At 33.9% G+C, this 17,144-nt stretch overlaps 2 protein-coding genes across 5 annotated transcripts in view; one reads left to right on the top strand and one right to left on the bottom strand.

The window, feature by feature from the left end:
- tlcd3bb (TLC domain containing 3Bb) overlaps nt 1-17,144 on the top strand; it is a 538,378-nt gene that overhangs the window by 124,434 nt on the left and 396,800 nt on the right. The gene's annotated exons all lie outside the window — the stretch shown is intronic.
- itgam.1 (integrin, alpha M (complement component 3 receptor 3 subunit), tandem duplicate 1) overlaps nt 82-17,144 on the bottom strand; it is a 30,544-nt gene continuing 13,481 nt past the window's right edge. For 2 of the 4 annotated variants that reach the window (XM_087275661.1, XM_087275660.1), the window contains 20 exons: nt 16,507-16,624; nt 16,287-16,423; nt 15,624-15,770; nt 15,289-15,492; nt 12,245-12,378; nt 12,016-12,158; nt 11,731-11,879; nt 11,499-11,630; nt 11,064-11,137; nt 10,813-10,954; nt 9,837-9,935; nt 9,658-9,737; nt 7,368-7,454; nt 7,200-7,278; nt 4,305-4,400; nt 4,062-4,142; nt 3,493-3,603; nt 3,287-3,400; nt 1,599-1,709; nt 82-1,199 (listed from right to left, as the gene is read on the bottom strand). In XM_087275661.1, coding sequence (XP_087131787.1) covers nt 1,173-1,199; nt 1,599-1,709; nt 3,287-3,400; nt 3,493-3,603; nt 4,062-4,142; nt 4,305-4,400; nt 7,200-7,278; nt 7,368-7,454; nt 9,658-9,737; nt 9,837-9,935; nt 10,813-10,954; nt 11,064-11,137; nt 11,499-11,630; nt 11,731-11,879; nt 12,016-12,158; nt 12,245-12,378; nt 15,289-15,492; nt 15,624-15,770; nt 16,287-16,423; nt 16,507-16,624 — 2,265 coding nt within the window. In that variant the 3' untranslated portion in view covers nt 82-1,172. Of the gene's footprint in view, nt 1,516-1,598; nt 1,710-3,286; nt 3,401-3,492; nt 3,604-4,061; nt 4,143-4,304; nt 4,401-7,199; nt 7,279-7,367; nt 7,455-9,657; nt 9,738-9,836; nt 9,936-10,812; nt 10,955-11,063; nt 11,138-11,498; nt 11,631-11,730; nt 11,880-12,015; nt 12,159-12,244; nt 12,379-15,288; nt 15,493-15,623; nt 15,771-16,286; nt 16,424-16,506; nt 16,625-17,144 lie in introns of all 4 variants that reach the window. The other 2 variants (XR_015503771.1, XM_087275659.1) reach the window with 2 other exon arrangements.

Here is a 17,144-nt window from a genome sequence, read left to right as displayed (position 1 = left end):
TAGCTGAAATAAAACAACTCAGACTTTCTCCAGAAGAAAAAATATTATCAGACACACTGTGAAAATTTCATTTGGGAAATATTTAAAAAAGAAAATAAAATCAAAGGGGCGCTAAAAACCCTGACTTCAACTGTATACTGTATATACAGCATTAAACATTTTCAAAACACCCAGAGACAATGATAAAAAAAATGTTTAGATAATTTAAAAGAAAACATCTCAATAACCGTGTGCCTATCCAATACAACATTTCTAATAACATTTCAAGTAAAATATTTTAGTATATTAGTTGTTCATCACTGTCACTGTTCTGCTACCAGGACAATTATGTTTACGACATTTTTTCATTAAAGTCCCTATCTAATAATGACTAAATATATATCATTGGAAAGGTCTGTTACTTGTTTGTGTTATGTATGAATAATAGATTTAAACACAGATTACTGTCACCCTACAACCTGTGGGACCATTTACGGTTTTAAACCATAATATTGTAGCCTAAACAAAGCAAACATGACAACAAACTAATAAGCGTTTAAAAGTGTAAACTTTCTAGTTTTCATATCTGGTGACAGTTTTAGTTAGATATTACTGAGCAAAAGTTCTTTATTAATTTCCTACAAGGATACTATTCAGAGTCGTAAAGCATTACTTTGCTACAGCAATCCACTATAGAGTCTAAATTCCAACCAAATACCATCAAACTGCCCATAGTACTTTAGAATTTAGGTTTACTTTACAAATACAGTCAAATGTATGAATAAAACATGGTTTTGTTCCTTAAAACATAGGGGGCGCCCTTGTATTGTCACCAATATAAACTGGATGTTATTTAGTGGTCATGTTTGGTATTGCGGTCCAACAAAATAATACTCACAGGCTTATTATTTTTTTTGAGACATTTCAAAATTGGAATATACAGTAATTTGATCAGATATTTAGCTTGATTTTGGTAAAACCATGTTTTAGTATGTAAAATACTAAAAAATAAAAGTTTTTTTTATAAACAAAATGGCACAACTTTTATTTGAGCATTTTTCCCTTCAGCTAAAATCTGACATCTGTCTTTAAAATTAGACCAAATTTAAATCTATGCACCACAGCATCTAAGATTGGCATTAATTTAAACTGAACATGTAATTTTTATATCTGTTTAAAAAGTGGGGCACCAGTTAAAGCAGAGAAGTCAAACTCAATTCCTGGAGGGCCGCAGTCCTGCACAGTTTAGTTCCAACCCTAATTAAACACACCTGATCAAACCAATTGAGTCCTTCAGGCTTGTTTGAAACCTACAGGTAAGTGTGTTGGAGCAGGGTTGGAACTAAACTATGCAGGACTGCGGCCCTCCAGGAATTGAGTTTGACATCCCTCAGTTATAGGGTTAAATATGTGTGACTGTAAATCCCACAGAACTCAATCAGTATCCCATAACTGTTTGAGTGCACATTATTGTGGCGCTTCTTCTCCCTGTGCCTCCTCCATCATCTGCTTGTACTGGCTTTTGAAGAACCCAGCCTTGCAAAGAGAGGGAGTATGCGTTAATAAACTACACATGCTGTAAATATTAGGATTGTGTAGTTTTTCTGACAGTAATATACCTTATAGAGGGCCGCAGTGATGAGAGCCAGCAGCACAAGTCCTCCAATCACTCCTCCAATGATCTCCTTTGTCAGGTCCACCTCCTCATAAACCTCCACCTGAGTGCTGATCTACATATAATATACACTGTTAACGATTTTTGTAAATGACGCAGTATTTAACTGTCATATGAACTGGATTTTACTGTATAGGACAGTTATCATGTATGTTACTTAGAGATGTAACGGTATCAGAATTTCACGGTACGATAATACCTCGGTATGAATGGGACGGTACAATATTTATTGAATAATTTACAGGAAAAACAAAACTAATGAAAAGACTCGAAAAAAGAGCCAAAAGTGTTTATTTACCTTAACACTGAACATATCAATGACATAAAATATTAGCCATCTATCTGTACGTTTCAAAACAGGAACTGCAATTGTTCAATTTAAATAACAAAAAACTGTTAAACCATATAAAAAAAAAATTAAGTTTCAATTTAGTATTGAAAACTCATCACATTCAACATTTAATCACTCACTCACTTAGATAGAGATGGGTTTTTTAAGGAAAATTATCATATAACTATAATCTGGTAAAAGCTGGCATGTCCCCTGCAACAGAAAAAAACCCTCTCGTTTGGGACTGAGGTTTCTGGGACAGAGAGATATGATTTAGCCAAGGTTGACAGCAGTGGGTAACGTTGTCTTTCCATCACTTGAGAGGACAAGCCATGAGTGAGATAGAGGTCTTTTTGCGGTTTAAGTCAATGTCTGCATCAATCTAACAAGTATGCTGTGTTCTGCAGTCCCCATGACTGTTTTTAGTCGTATTCCCTGACTTATATTTCACCACAGTCTGGCAGTGCCTGCATACTGTTTTTTCCTTTGTCTGTCACCTTTTCACCTTTTTCGTATCTTTTTAGAAAGAAACCGAAATGCTTCCACACATCCGATTTAAAACCCGCTTTAGGTTCGATCATTTCCAGCTCTTTTTCTTCCCCGCTACTAGCAGCACACTCCATTTCCGCATTACTGGATCTGTAGTGACAACAGACCGCAAAGGATGATGGCCACGCCTAGGCTGATGGGAATTGTAGTTCCCGCTACCTCCCGTTCGCTTCATTCGCCTAAGCAAACTTTGCTCAGAAATATAGTTTTATTGAGTCATGCGCCTACGGTAATATTGAAAAAAATTACTATTGCGGTATGACGGTATTTACAATATTGTTACATCCCTAATGTTACTGTATTTTAAAGTTGCATAATACTGTGTATTCTACAGTAACAAGCAAACTAGCACCGGATTAAACTGAGTTGCATTTTACATCCTAATCAAATTTTAAAATAATAACTTTATTTTTTTAGTCAGGTTAGACAATGGTTTATATATGTGTATTTGATTCTGTGTAATGTATAATTAGACCAAGAATACCTGTAAGCCTACTCATGTCTATATGCACATACTCATATTCAATAATAAGAAGGAGCATATTCTGTTTAATCTTGTATGCATTAACAAAATGTGGAGGGTCTTTAAATATTGTCAATTTCTATAATTGTGTATATTACCCCATTAAAAACACAAATAATAATAATAATAATAATAATAATAATAGTAATAGTTTTGCAGTTTTTAATGATTAAATAAATGAAGTCTAATCATTCTCCTCTCTTGACATCATGAACTATCATAGCATTACCTGTAAAGACGGCGCCGTGTTTCTGGAATCCGAGGAAAAGAAAACATATGTGCTCATGTCGTAATCCATAGTGGTTGTACTGACCAGCTCAAACACAGCGCTTTTGAGTCCAGTCTAAGAGACACAGAGATCAAGAGTGTTAAATATTAATAGACAATTACATATGGTCCATTCTGTGATTTGTGTGTCCTTTCAAAGTCAGATACCTGCTCAATCCACGCAGAGCTCACATTGCCAGTAATATTATAGAGCTTCCTTTCATTCTTTATGAGATTGACATCACAGATAAACACGGCACACACCGCCACACTGCAGTTCTGACACACACAGAGAGATATTCACTAATGTACACTTAATACACTCATAACAAAACAAAAATAGCTGAAAAAAAATATTTACAATGAGCTGAAACAAAACAATTCTTGAGGGGTTTTTTTTTCTGGATAACTTGTTTTTTTCAATCCACTTAAATTGGTCAAAACTAATGAACCTAACTTGATTTATTTGTGTTGGGACATTGTAAAATGCTGGGTTCCACACAATTCATTCATGTTGTCCCAACACAAATTGATTTAATGTGTTGTTTTTACAAATGTAAGTTGATCAAACATAAAACAAATATGTTGTTTGCCCAAAAGTTCAAGAATTGTGTTGATTCGGCTCATTTATACAAAGTAGCTTGAACAAGCAGCACAAATCATTCTTCTGAGTGTATTTCACTATTAGTATATTCAGAAAACCAAACAAAAAAACATGTTTAAAAAAGTCTCCTCACCAGTACATGATGTTTTTTAATATCATCCATATAATTTGTAACACTAGGCTTCTCCGTTTTATTTTTCACACAGTCAGAAACCTTCAAAACAAGTAATGATATAATTAAGAAAGAAATAAAACCCATTTTTTGTCATAGCAGCATTATTAAACAAGTTTCCGAACAGTACGAAAAAAAAAAGAATAACTATATGCATGCGTTTAAGGCTTGTAAAACAATTTAAAAAGCAATAAATTCACACACTTGCAAAGTAGATTCTTTCCAGATGTCGGTATCACCAAGCTTCAATGGTACTCTGATGAAAGCTGTGAAAGCTAACGGTCTGAGGTCATTTTCAATCTGAAACATGAAAAACAATGAATATTTATGTACAGTATAGACATTTGAGTGTTTCTACAAGTTTTAGATTACCCTGTTCTGAATAATAATATAAAATATGTTTAAGATATTGAGGTTTATTATTATTATTTACTTTTTTTATTTATGTTTCAATTGTATTTTGCAGAACAACCCCTTCCCCAACAATTCAACCCCTTACAGATGAGGAAATAAATATTAATAAAAAATAATAATATAAAAAATAAATAAATAATTCAGTACTGCGATCATTAATACTTTTTAGGGGATACATAATCACATTGTAGTTATCACAAATTAAATTGGTGACAGGTTAATTAATCTCTAAATGTACATGTCTAATTAACTTTTTCCACCTCTTCAGAAAAATATCATTTGTAGACATGCAGTCAATTTTTTCATTACACTGACCTGTTAAAGTCTATACATCCACTGAGCCACCTTTGGAGGACCTTCTTCCATCCAATGTTCTATTATTTAGTTATTTATTTTGCAACCAGTGAGGTTTATTATTTAAAAGAAATCTGTCAAATTTACTGTGGCTGCCAGAACTTAAAACTGTTTACTGTACCATATTTTAAGTAAAACATCATATTTCAGTATTATACAGTCAGTTTTTGAATCTATCTACACTTTATACCGTTGTTACACGAATGAAAACACGGCCATAAGCAGGTGGTGATGGGAAAAACATACTGAACCAATGCTCATCACAAACAGCTTTTCTCAGGAACAGAGACACACATTAATATATAGAAATGTCTTACTATTGTTACTAACATCATCATGGAAACACAAAAATTAAAAAAAAATTTAATAATAAAATAAATTAATTAAATTTTAAATACATATATAATATAATATAATATAATATAATATAATATAATATAATATTATAATATAATATAATATAATATAATATAATATAATATAATATAATATAATATAATAATAATTATAATATAATATAATATAATATAATATAATATAATATAATATAATATGATATAATATAATATAATATATTATAATATAATATAATATAATAATTTAATATAATATAATATAATATAATATAATATAATAATATAATATAATATAATATAATATAATATAATATAATATAATATAATATAATATAATATATAATAATATAATATAATATATTATAATATAATATAATATAATATAACATAATAAAAAATCAAATAATGCAATACATGACGTTTATCAACATTAGCTGTAACATAAAACTGTAATGAACATCACTGATAAGGAAAAAAACTAAAAAGTGCCATAGTAATGTCAACAAAAGACATTAAAAGTGAAGTCTCATGAGGGAAATTCTGGGAAAGTTAACTTATGGTTATTAATTATAAAGAAATGTACTGTTAAACAAGTTATGGATTTTTTTTTGTAGCCTTTTTACAGTTGAAATTACATTTAAAAAGATACTTTACAATAAGCTTCCATGTTAGTAATGCATTTATGAACTATACAACTTACAATTGATTATTCATAGTTCAACATTTACTAATGTATTATTAAAGGGGTTATGAACTGACTGAGAAAAGTTTTAGTGCTTTTTAACATTGATTAAAGCATTGAGTTAAGATGGATTAACAATGAACAACTTTATTTACATTAATTAAAGTTACCAAATAATATTAAATACTGTAATAAATGTGTTGTTTATGTTAGTAAATACATCATCTACAATTAACTAATGGGACTTTATTGTTAAGTATTACCAATCATAACCATACAAGAACACTTAATTATACATTAGTTTATGTTCTAGTTTTTGACACATTTAACTTTCTATTCATAGACCCTTTTCACAAGCCTGTTATGAGTAGGGTTGGGTACCGAAACCCGGTGCCATTATAGCACCTGTACCTTGGTAACCGGTATGTACCGGATCAAATCAGCATATGAATTTCGGTGCTATAACTTAATGAAACATAATGACACATCTGAGGGCTCAAAGGCAGAGGAATGCCTCACTTGCGTGCTCTAGGTGTCATGTGCAATCGCTCCCTCGGGCACTCCCTTCACTTTTGTGGCACTTGCTCTTTCTGTGCTGCGCGCATCAGTTCCTCGAATTCGTCAGAAGTTGACGGCCAAATTGACACAGGTAATAAAATTTTTTTACTTCAGTCATGTTCATGTTGTGAAACACCATCATTTTGTGGATCGGTTCAAGTAACGTTTTGGCACCGGTATCGTTTTAAAAGTATCGATTTAGCACCAGTATCGAAAAAAAACAATCGATACCCAACCCTAGTTATGAGACTAGGTTTAATGGTCATCTTAAATCCTTGAAAACTTTTAATATTTGAGTAAAATGTAAAAACATTTGAACGTTTATATGTTTTTGTGTATGTATTACATCCTATTTGCTTCAAATTACAATAAACGAATTGCTGCTTATGTGAGGCGTTTCTAATGCGGTGTCTATGGGGTGGAACAATAAATTTGACATTCTCTCTTTTGGCTTTCGTTTTTAGTCTCACACTTTTTTTTACTTTTTCTGAAAGTCTTGATAACACCATCATGGAGTTTTTTTTATTATTATTATTTGAGCAAATAAAATTGTAAAAAAAGTATTTGTTGTGCTCTCCCTTTCACTGCGCTTTAAGTTTTCCCAACTAAATATTCAAACTAAATTGCTAAAACTAAACAAGAAATAAAAGCTTAAAATATAAATAAAATTTCTATTACAACAGTACATTAATTGCGCAAAATCATGTAGGGCAGAGAATGTGAAACAAACATTACCTTTATTGTCTGCTGGACGGGTTTTGAAAGATCCTTCTTCCCTGAAGTAAAGTTGATGTGGATGGTGGAATTTTCATGCCTTTCATTTCAAGCAAAGAAAGCAATTTACACGTTATAGTACAGGACAAGGAAGAGTGGTATTATTGAGTAGAAACATGGAGCACTGACCGGATCAGGGCGACATAGATGCCATATTTCACATCAATGCTTTTCTTTTTCGATAACTCGCTGCTTTCAGAGTGTTTGTCATTCCCACTGTAAGAGATGGAGGTTTATTTATTAGTTTCATTTATGAGTTTCTGATATGATGATCTATCATTTCAGTATCTATATCGCAATATGCTCTTAATCAAGATGGCCAATGTTGAGTCTGGATTATAGTTGAGCAGCAGCAGTTGAATGAATTGTGTGGAACTCAGCATAGTTTTACAGTGTGTCTGTCTTTCTTCTGTTAAACAGATATATTTTAAAGAAAGCTGTAAACCTGTAACCGTTGACTTCCCTAGTATTTGTTTTCCTACAATGGAAGTCAGTGGTTACCGGTTTCCAGGTTTCTTTAAATAAACACACTTATAAAGGTTTGGAACCATTTAAGGAAGCATAGTGCTGTTTTCATTTTTAGTTGAACTAAAGCCTGTGACTGTGTGAACTGTACATATGCCCAAATGCCATGAAATGTTTTTGACTTTAATAAAGATGAATTACTTGGATATATCATTATACAATGAAGACTTTACAGTCCTATTTTACCTTTGATTATTCAGTTTCTGTATACCTATATATTATTAGACTCTCTGGAAGTCCATGAAGCATTGTTTATTTCACTTTATTCTTGGCTCTATTACTGTATTTATCTGTGATAAGTCAACTAATCACTTTTTACAGTACATGTGGTAAAATTTACATGCTGGACAAATGTGTCAGTATAACGAACCACGATAGTCATCCCCTTTTTGAAACAGTCCAAGCGTGTGCAAGCTCTTTTAGTACAAGATTAATTCAACCCCGGTGTTACAGAGAAAGATACAGGAAGTCTATTTTTTTTACCAACAGTGATCGGATTGTATAACCAAAGTCATACCAGATGAATTGTGCTGAACTGAATTAGATATTAGATATGGACAAAGTGTTTTCTTGTTGTTTTTTTGGAACTAAGGTGTGCAGTATGAAATGTAATTTTATTAGTGTTTTTATATGTACATGTATATGTAACTTATTTATCTTTTTTTTATATGGAGAGCTCTGCTGTGACATGTGAATTTCCCTTTGGGGTTTAATAAAGTCAAATCTAACCTCACCTAAAACTGTATTCGCATACCAATATCTATTGGACAATATATATATATATATATACAGTTGAAGTCAGAATTATTAGCCCCCCTGTATTATTAGCGCCCCTGTTTATTTTTCCCCCAATTTCTGTTTAATGGAGGGAAGATTGTTTCAGCACATTTCTAAGCATAATAGTTTTAAAAACTTATTTCTAATAACTGATTTATTTTCTCTTTGTCATGATGACAGTAAATAATATTTTACTTGATATTTTTCACGACACTTCTATACAGCTTAAAGTGACATTTAAAGGCTTCACTAGGTTAATAAGGTGAACTAGGCAGGTTAGGGTAATTCGGCAAGTTACTGTATGATGATGGTTTGTTCTGTAGACTATCAGAAAAAAAATAGCTTAAAGGGGCTAATAATTTTGTCCCAAAAATGGTTTTCAAAAAATTAAAAACTACTTGTATTCTAGCCGAAATAAAACAAATAAGACTTTCTCTAGAAGAAAAAATATTATCAGACATACTGTGAAAATGTCATTGCTCTGTTAAACATCATTTGGGAAATATTTAATAAAGAAAATCAAAATCAAAAGGGGGCTAATAATTCTGACTTCAACTGTATATATATATATATATATATATATATATATATCACAATGTCAGATTTTTCCAAACATTGTGCAGCACTCTAAAGCAGAGTTTCCCATGCCTGTTCCTGGAGGCCCAACAACAGTACATATTTTGGACGTCTCCCTTTTCTGACCCATTAACTTCAGATTTTGTACTCTCTTCTTATGTTCTAATGAACTGATTCAGGTGTGTTTGATCAGAAAGAGGTTTATAATGTGTACTTTTGGTGTGCCTTCAGGAACATGGTTGGGAAACACTGCTCTAAACAGCTTAATAGATCTCATGGTCAAAAGTTGCTTTACATTTTGAGTTCATTTAAGCCAGGAGGTGTCCAAACTCGGTCCTGGAGGGCCGGTGTCCTGGAGCGTTTAGCTCCAACCCTAATCAAACAAACCTGATCAAGCTAATCAAGCTCTTACTAGATACTAGAAACTTCCTGGCAGGTCTGTTGAAGCAAGTTGAAGCTAAACTTAGCAGGACACTGGCCCTCCAGGATCGTGTTTGGATACCCCTGATTTAAGCACTCAACTAGCAGAAAGATTTCGTACCTCTTGACTGAAGCACTGAATATCACGTTTTGTCCCAGTGTAACTTCTTTATTAATGCTGTACGTAATCTCAAACACAATCTATAAATTGGACAAAAATGGCAGAATAAGTAATCAAACTTTCTGAACTCTCTGTTCACTGTGGTCAGTAAATGAGTGTGTTCCTGTCATACGTCTGACCTTAGTATTATCCTTGAGGATGGGTTTACTGATGGCGCATTCAGTTTCTCCCAGTCGAACCCCTTGCTCTCCATCCAGAGACGAACACTCTACTCTGCCCTGCTCAAACAGATCATCACAAAAACAGAGTAGTTATGATCCAGGCCCTGGTTTCCCAAAACCTATGTGTCTTGGCTGTTAATTAAGAGCGTTCTGTATGTGCAAGGTTACGAAAGATCATTGCAGTCCCTTGTGTGTTTCCCAAAAATGCACGTAACATAATTGTTCAAAGGGCAGCACGGTGGCACTGTCGCCTTATGGCAAGAAGGTCACTGGTTCGAGTCCTGGCTGGGCCAGTTGGCATTTCTGTGTGGAGTTTGCATGTTCTCTTTGTGTTTGTGTGGGTTTCCTTTGGGTGCTGCGGTTTCCCCCACAGTCCAAAGACATGCGCTGTATGTGAATTGGGTAAAACTAAATTGTTCCTAGTGTATGAGTGTGAGAGTCAATGGGCGTTTTCCAGTACTGGGTTGAGGCTGGAAGGGCATCCGCTGCGTAAAACATGCTGAATTAGTTGGCGGTTCATTCTGCTGTGGCAGCCCTTAATAAATAAGGGATTAAGCCAACAATAAATGAATGAATGAACGAATGAACGAATGACTGACTGATTGATGTGTGGGATCTTGTTCTATACATGCTACCGCTTTCTCTTTTAAATGTTTTATTAATTTTTTTTTTTTGTAATCTAATTTATGTGTATTTCTAGTTTTGTTTGTTTGTTTTTTTTGCCCTTTTAATCATTTTATTTATACATTTTTTGTATAAAAGGTGTAATAGAGTGTATATTAAAATCATACTCACACCCCTTATAGAAATCTGGGGAATTTCGCTTTGAAATACCATCATCAATATTGATAATATGCCAATATACACAGTTTTCATAAATGACAATATTGAATTCTATTAGTTTGAGAATTTACACCTTTTCATCAGGTTTTACCTGTTTTGATGTGATTCTCCTGTATGAAAATCCATATGGGTAATTGAGGGTGAAGTGTGTGTTGTATGAGTTTTCTCCTCTGTTCTCGACAAACACCGTCACGTTGATCTCCTGCATTATCCCCACTTCTATATTAGTAGATCTGAACAAAACAAATCAGAGATACGTAAATATTTTCATTTTCACTATACAGCACAGTAATCAATTCCGATTAACGCTACAGTTTGTGTATAAAAGTAGATTTTCCTCACCCAGAGAAATTGAAATCCACTCTGAGATTATCAACACATACATTATCTTTTCCACATTCTCTCTCAAAATCCAGCTGTAAGTGGGACACAGAAAATGTAATAATTCTTCACATGAGTTCATATGAGTTCACAGGGTTCTGTGACTGAATTGAAGTGTTTTTAACACTGTTTATATTATTATGTATATTATTTATATTCAAAAATATAATGTTTATCATATAAGACTATTTACACATCTTTAACTTTTGTGTCTCTTTGTGATTTTGAAAATGCCACTAATTTTGAGTAAACAGAATGTCAGTAAAGTGACCGAAGTCTCTCCGATTGTATAATACATTTTTACTTAAAAATACCTTAAATTTAATAATACAATATTTGAAACTGGAAGGTGTGTGCATTATTTCCTCTTGTAACTTTGCACAGATGAACTCTTACATCGTGATCTGAGGTGGTCTTTATCTCTGGCAGCAGTATTGGCCTCAGGTTTTGCATTTGACTAGATGGCAGACCCTCAAAGGTGAATTTTAACTGATTGGACAATGGATTCAGAGCATCTTCTGGACAAGCCTATAGTGGAAACAAAAAATAATAATAACAATTAAATATGTTTCAATCATTCTTGTGTCACCGCATATGTATCCATCACACCTCAGCAGCTGAAGCATACCTCTATTAAGAAATCATGATTTTTGCAAACTTCTGTATTCCCAATGTCAATCACATTACTGAGGAGATTGTCTTTGGCTGAGAAGAATGCTCGATGATTCTGTCTCTTAGCATCCAGAGTTATGTTGTAAGTAATTTTTGCATTCAAATCTATAAAACGTGATTGATCCAAATGATTAGCAATGCAACAGTGGATTTGAAAATGTAACCAGAATATCACAAACAACAGCAGAAGATATGACAAAGTGTGTTGTTACAGCACATTGTAATCAACTTATGGATAAACCTCTTTTGTGATGCCTGTATCCTTTCATGGTGAAGCACACGATCAGAGTGGTCTGCAATTGGTTTTTGCAATCTGTGTGACCAGTTGATATTTTGGATGGGTTGTAAGACACTTTTGTTTCCAAGAGCATGATGGGTCTGGACCTGAGTGATGCACATATAACACATATGGCTGAAATGGCCTAAGCTGAACTGTGTATCTGTGTATATTATGAGTTCTCGTAACAGACCTGAGAAGCAGAACTGCTCCTTTGGACCCAACAGCAATGTCAGGAAGGCTGTCTGCAGTCTGGTCTGGAGAGGATTGACTCAAGGAAACACCAAAGTACTGCAATCCTGACTGCACAGATGATCCAGCAATCCTCTGCCATTAGACACAGTGAAGGGAAGAGGGAATTAAAATGTTAAATGAAAAATGACACTGAACCTTTGAAATGAGTAAAAGAAAATAAGTCCAAGGAAAGAGAACCATTAGAATGAATGATAACAGTTTATATTAAGGGTCCAAAATAATGCATTAGTTAAGCAGTAATTAAAAGTTAATTTGTTCACATTTAAGCATTAGTTAAAAACAAAAACACTAGTAATTAATGGGTAACTAAACATTTTAAGTGCTTCAAGTTATGCATTAGTTAAGCTCAGTTGAACTTATAAATCATTGTTGGATTTACTAGTTCACAGTTATGCATCAGATAAGCATGTGCAAACACATAATTAAAACTAAACATATAGAAAAGGGCATTATAACCAATATTTTTATTACACTATTAATATTATCATATATTATAATGTTCATTGCACTATTCTACCCACATATCATTGCAAACCAGCTGTATTTAAATATAATTACTATCGTGTTGATCAGTTATCTTAAAGGTGCAGTAGGTGATTGTCTTCAGAAGCATTTATTGCTGTGCTGGTTGAAAGTCTCTTCACAGTCCAATAGTAATGATTAAAGTAAATGATCTAAATGTGTTCACATGTATTTTTTATATTCTGGATAAGGCATAAAAACAAAAAATGTTCATCCAATTAAATAGAGTCGTACCGACAAATAACTCAATTACGACAGGCATCTCAAACTGTCTGTCAACAAATTTAAATTTCTGCGCAGCATCTTTAAGCAAACAGTTATGTCACGCACACGTGAAGCACGGACCTACAGCTGACAGAGAGACGTCAGGAAAACTCTGCATCAACCTGAACTTCTTTCTGATAGACCAGCATGGCCTTCTATTCACGAAAAAAAGATTGTTTCTGAAAGGGCTTCTGCCAAAAATGCAGAATCAAAACTTTTCTAAACCCTCAATCAATATTGGAATTACTTTTGCACGCTGGAGGGCAATGACTGTATGCAGTTCAAAACAACGATCTGAAGGGTGACACACCACAACTGAAGTATTTCTTTTAGACAGGTATGTTTAAAAACTATTTTAGCCACGCAAAGCTTACGTAGATTGTGTTGTTTTTTATGAATTAGTTTATATACACGACAGTGTTGTTCAGCCACAGAAAACGTCCAGCAAAAGATTGGCTATTTTCAAGTTCATGGAGTACCTTTTACAGCATCGATAATATAGTCGATTAAGTAGACCTGAGCATTCGTTGTTTAGTTGTTTAAGTGAAAAAGGAGCTAAAAACAAGCGATGTACGAGGATCAGCGAGCACAACTGAAAATGAAAAGTCACTCGTTGGCTTGGTAACATAAACGTAAGGGTAATTTAAAAAGATGATAGGATATTTTTGTTTTTTAGCACTGCTTTTTTCTGATCTAATTTTTATTTAGTTTAATAACAAAACATTGGTAAATGTGCTCTTCCGCCCAACCAGCTTTACTGAGGTGAAGTTGAAATATAGTCATACATTTGTTCATTTTTGAACAGTGAAAGTCTGTGACACAGCCACCCATTGGCCTGTCACACCCATTGGCCTGTCAACAACTATGCTTGATAAAGTGCGTGTCTCCATTAGTTTTATAACTGGTGATGACATGATCAAGTGTTATATCTAATCAATGCGCATTCATGATTTTAAGAGACATGATTTTGGACGGCAGGAGAGGGACGTAACGTTTCTTCGTCAAAAAGTGCAAGTGGTTTTCACTTTCTCCAGGGAGCTAGTGATCGAGTCTATATTTGTTATAATGAACTTTTTTAGCTGATGATAATAACCTGTGTGGGATTATTGAAGTGTCTTTGACATCTGATCCTTTCAGAAAAGAAAAGGCCAAACGCGAGAGTGAAGTGTGAAAAAATGAGAAAAAAGACAAAACACAGGAGCAAGTTGTTTCAGCAACCCGAATCATGAACAAAATGCCATGTTTATCATCACCTTTTGGACTATTATGAACTCAGAATGACAGAATTGCTCTCTAACAGAGCTTACATGTGCTGGTGAATATTACAGACACTGATAAGAGGTTTACACTGACTGTGGGCTATATTGCGTGTTGTTTTTGAACCTAAATAAGGACTAAATGTCTGTTGTGTGTAGTTTCTCTGTAATTGGTAACATATCGGAGACTGCAGGGTTTTTTGTATGTGTTCATATATGTTGCATTTATTTATTTTATTTAATTGCAGACGTTAGAGTAAGCAATTTCACACTGTCATTAATCTGCAGTTATAATCAACTCATGTTCTTAGAAAAGTTAGTAATAAACAAGTATTTGTGTATAAAGCATCTGTTTTGTGAGAAAATTATTTGTAAACGACCTGTACGGCTTTAATGTAGACCTTTATTCAAGCGAGAATGACGTCGAATGAAACTCTCTGTCGTACAACACACCCACCAAAGTGGAAATGCAAGCTTGATAAAGGTGACCCGTACTGACTCATACTGTACTGTACCAGTCAGTGGAAACTGTCCATAAGCTATTATGCTACTAGCATTCTGGCAGATAACCTACTGCACCTTTATTAGACAATGAATAAAAAAATAAGGCTTGTCAAAATGTTAATAGTTAAAATGCCCTTTTCCATATGTTCAGTTAATCATTAATTGTGTGTTTTTACATGCTGAACTGATGCATTATTGGGAACAGCTTAGTTTAACTTAGCTTAACTAATGCATAATTCCCTTAAAATGTTAAGTTAACCATTAATTAGTGTTTTTTTTCTTAACTAATGCTTAAATGTGAACAATTTAACTATAAATTAATGCTTAACTGATGCATTATTTTGGAGCCTTAATATACCGAATTAATGAATAATAGTAAAATTCATTTTAAGGTGAACTATCCTTTTAAATTTCTAGTAACTGATGCCTTTTTCACCTGGGAGTATGATGAAATGATCCCTCCATCTCGTCCATTGAAGATGTAGATGCTACCCTTTCCATCCTCCTCTAACGGTGCACCAACCAGCACATCCTTAAAACCATCACCATTCAGATCTGCTGGACTGGCCAGAGAAGAGCCGAATCGACCCCTCTGACCGGCCATGCCCACCAGCACCACATCAGAAAAACTGAAGAATGGCTATGAAAATATATACATACAGTATATAACACAGAGAAGATAAAAATGGGTTAAACACACACAGAGGCAAACTCTGTTGATTAGTTATTTTTGTATTACAATTATTATTGACTTTCTTAAAGATCACTTACCCGACGTGTGTAGCTATAAACAAACACTTTCCCCTCTCGCTCAGACTCTGTGTATGTCGGTGCTGATACCAGAAGCAGATCTGTATTAGAGTCACTGTTCAAATCCACCACACACACCTCAGCTCCAAAATAAGAGCCAATCTGAGTCTGACAAAAGAGTGCAAGGCAACTGATATAATTTAATTGCACTCTAATCTGAGCTTGCATACAGTTTACAACTTGCATCAAGAAGCATTATTGTTGTTTTTTTTATTCATATTTTTATTTTACATGTAATTGTCCACAAAAGTGGTCAAGGGTATTTGCAGGTATTAATAGAGATGAATGGTTTTGTCCACTTTTGAACACTTCTAAAACACATTTGACTGGGTTACTTTATTAGTTTTCATGTTGTTTGAGTTTGGTTTAATTATGAATAATGTTGAAAGCACAACATTATTTAACCTGACAACGGTATATAAAGCTGACCCTCTCATTAAGGAAATATGTAAAGTGGTCAAAAGCAGACAAAAGACATAGATTAAAACTTAAGATTTTAAAAGGTATGTGTCAAATCATGCATCTTTTTACCTAGTGTAAAAAAGGCATTGCTTTTGGTCATTGCTTTTAGTCATTTAGTTATTGCTTTTAGACATTAATAAAACAAGAAATTGAGCTTAAAACCTTGGGAGGATCCAGTTGGATTTGATCGCTCATTCGATCAATTCGTGTAACTGTAACTAGTCCTTCATGCTTGTGTCTTGGCGCCCCCATGACTGCATACTTCGTATTATACACTGTCGCTATTGCCAGGGAGTAACCTGTGAATTGAAGTAGATTTTCAAAAAGGATCTTATGTGTTGTAATGTGGCAATTTTTTTTTTTGTTCACAACGAGATCTCACCTAAATAACTGTTATGCTCACTTCCAGCTTGAAAGACACTTGTCTGGTCGTTTAATTTGAAGAGCTGATATCCACCTTTCCACTGAAAAGCTCCAACTGCAGTCATGATCAAATCCGTCTGTGCAGAGAGCATTAAAGAATAAAAATAAACATTTTCAGATAAGCTATCTCTATTAATGTTTTACATTGAAGTTGAAGTGTAGTTAGGGTGGCACGGTGGTGCAGTGGCTTCCAGCCTCACAGCAAGAAGGCTGCTGGTTCGAGCCCCGGCTGTTGCTGTTTTTGTGTGGAGTTTGCATGTTTTCCCTGTGTTGGTGTAGGTTTCTTCTGGGTGCTCCGGTTTCCCACACAGTCCAAGCACATGCGCTATAGGGGAATAAACTAAATTGACCAAAGTGTATGAGTGTGAATGTGAAAGTCTATGGGTGTTTCCCAGTATTGGATAAGTTGGTGGTTCATTCCGCTGTGGTGACCCCTGATTAATAAAGGAACTAAGCTGAAAATGATTGATTGAATGAATGAGTGAATGAAGTGTAGTTAAACGATCAAAACTGCAAACATTGCAGATATTTATAGTTCAATTATACTACTTTTCACTGTACATATGGTTTCAAAGCAGTTTGCCAGTGGTCACAAAT

This window comes from Danio rerio, chromosome 12, assembly GCF_052040795.2.
Source record: "Danio rerio strain M-AB ecotype USA chromosome 12, GRCz13ab, whole genome shotgun sequence".
NCBI classification, from domain to species: Eukaryota; Metazoa; Chordata; class Actinopteri; order Cypriniformes; family Danionidae; genus Danio; species Danio rerio.
Note: the sequence above shows the minus strand (reverse complement) of the source record. Positions and strands in the feature narration are given on the sequence as shown.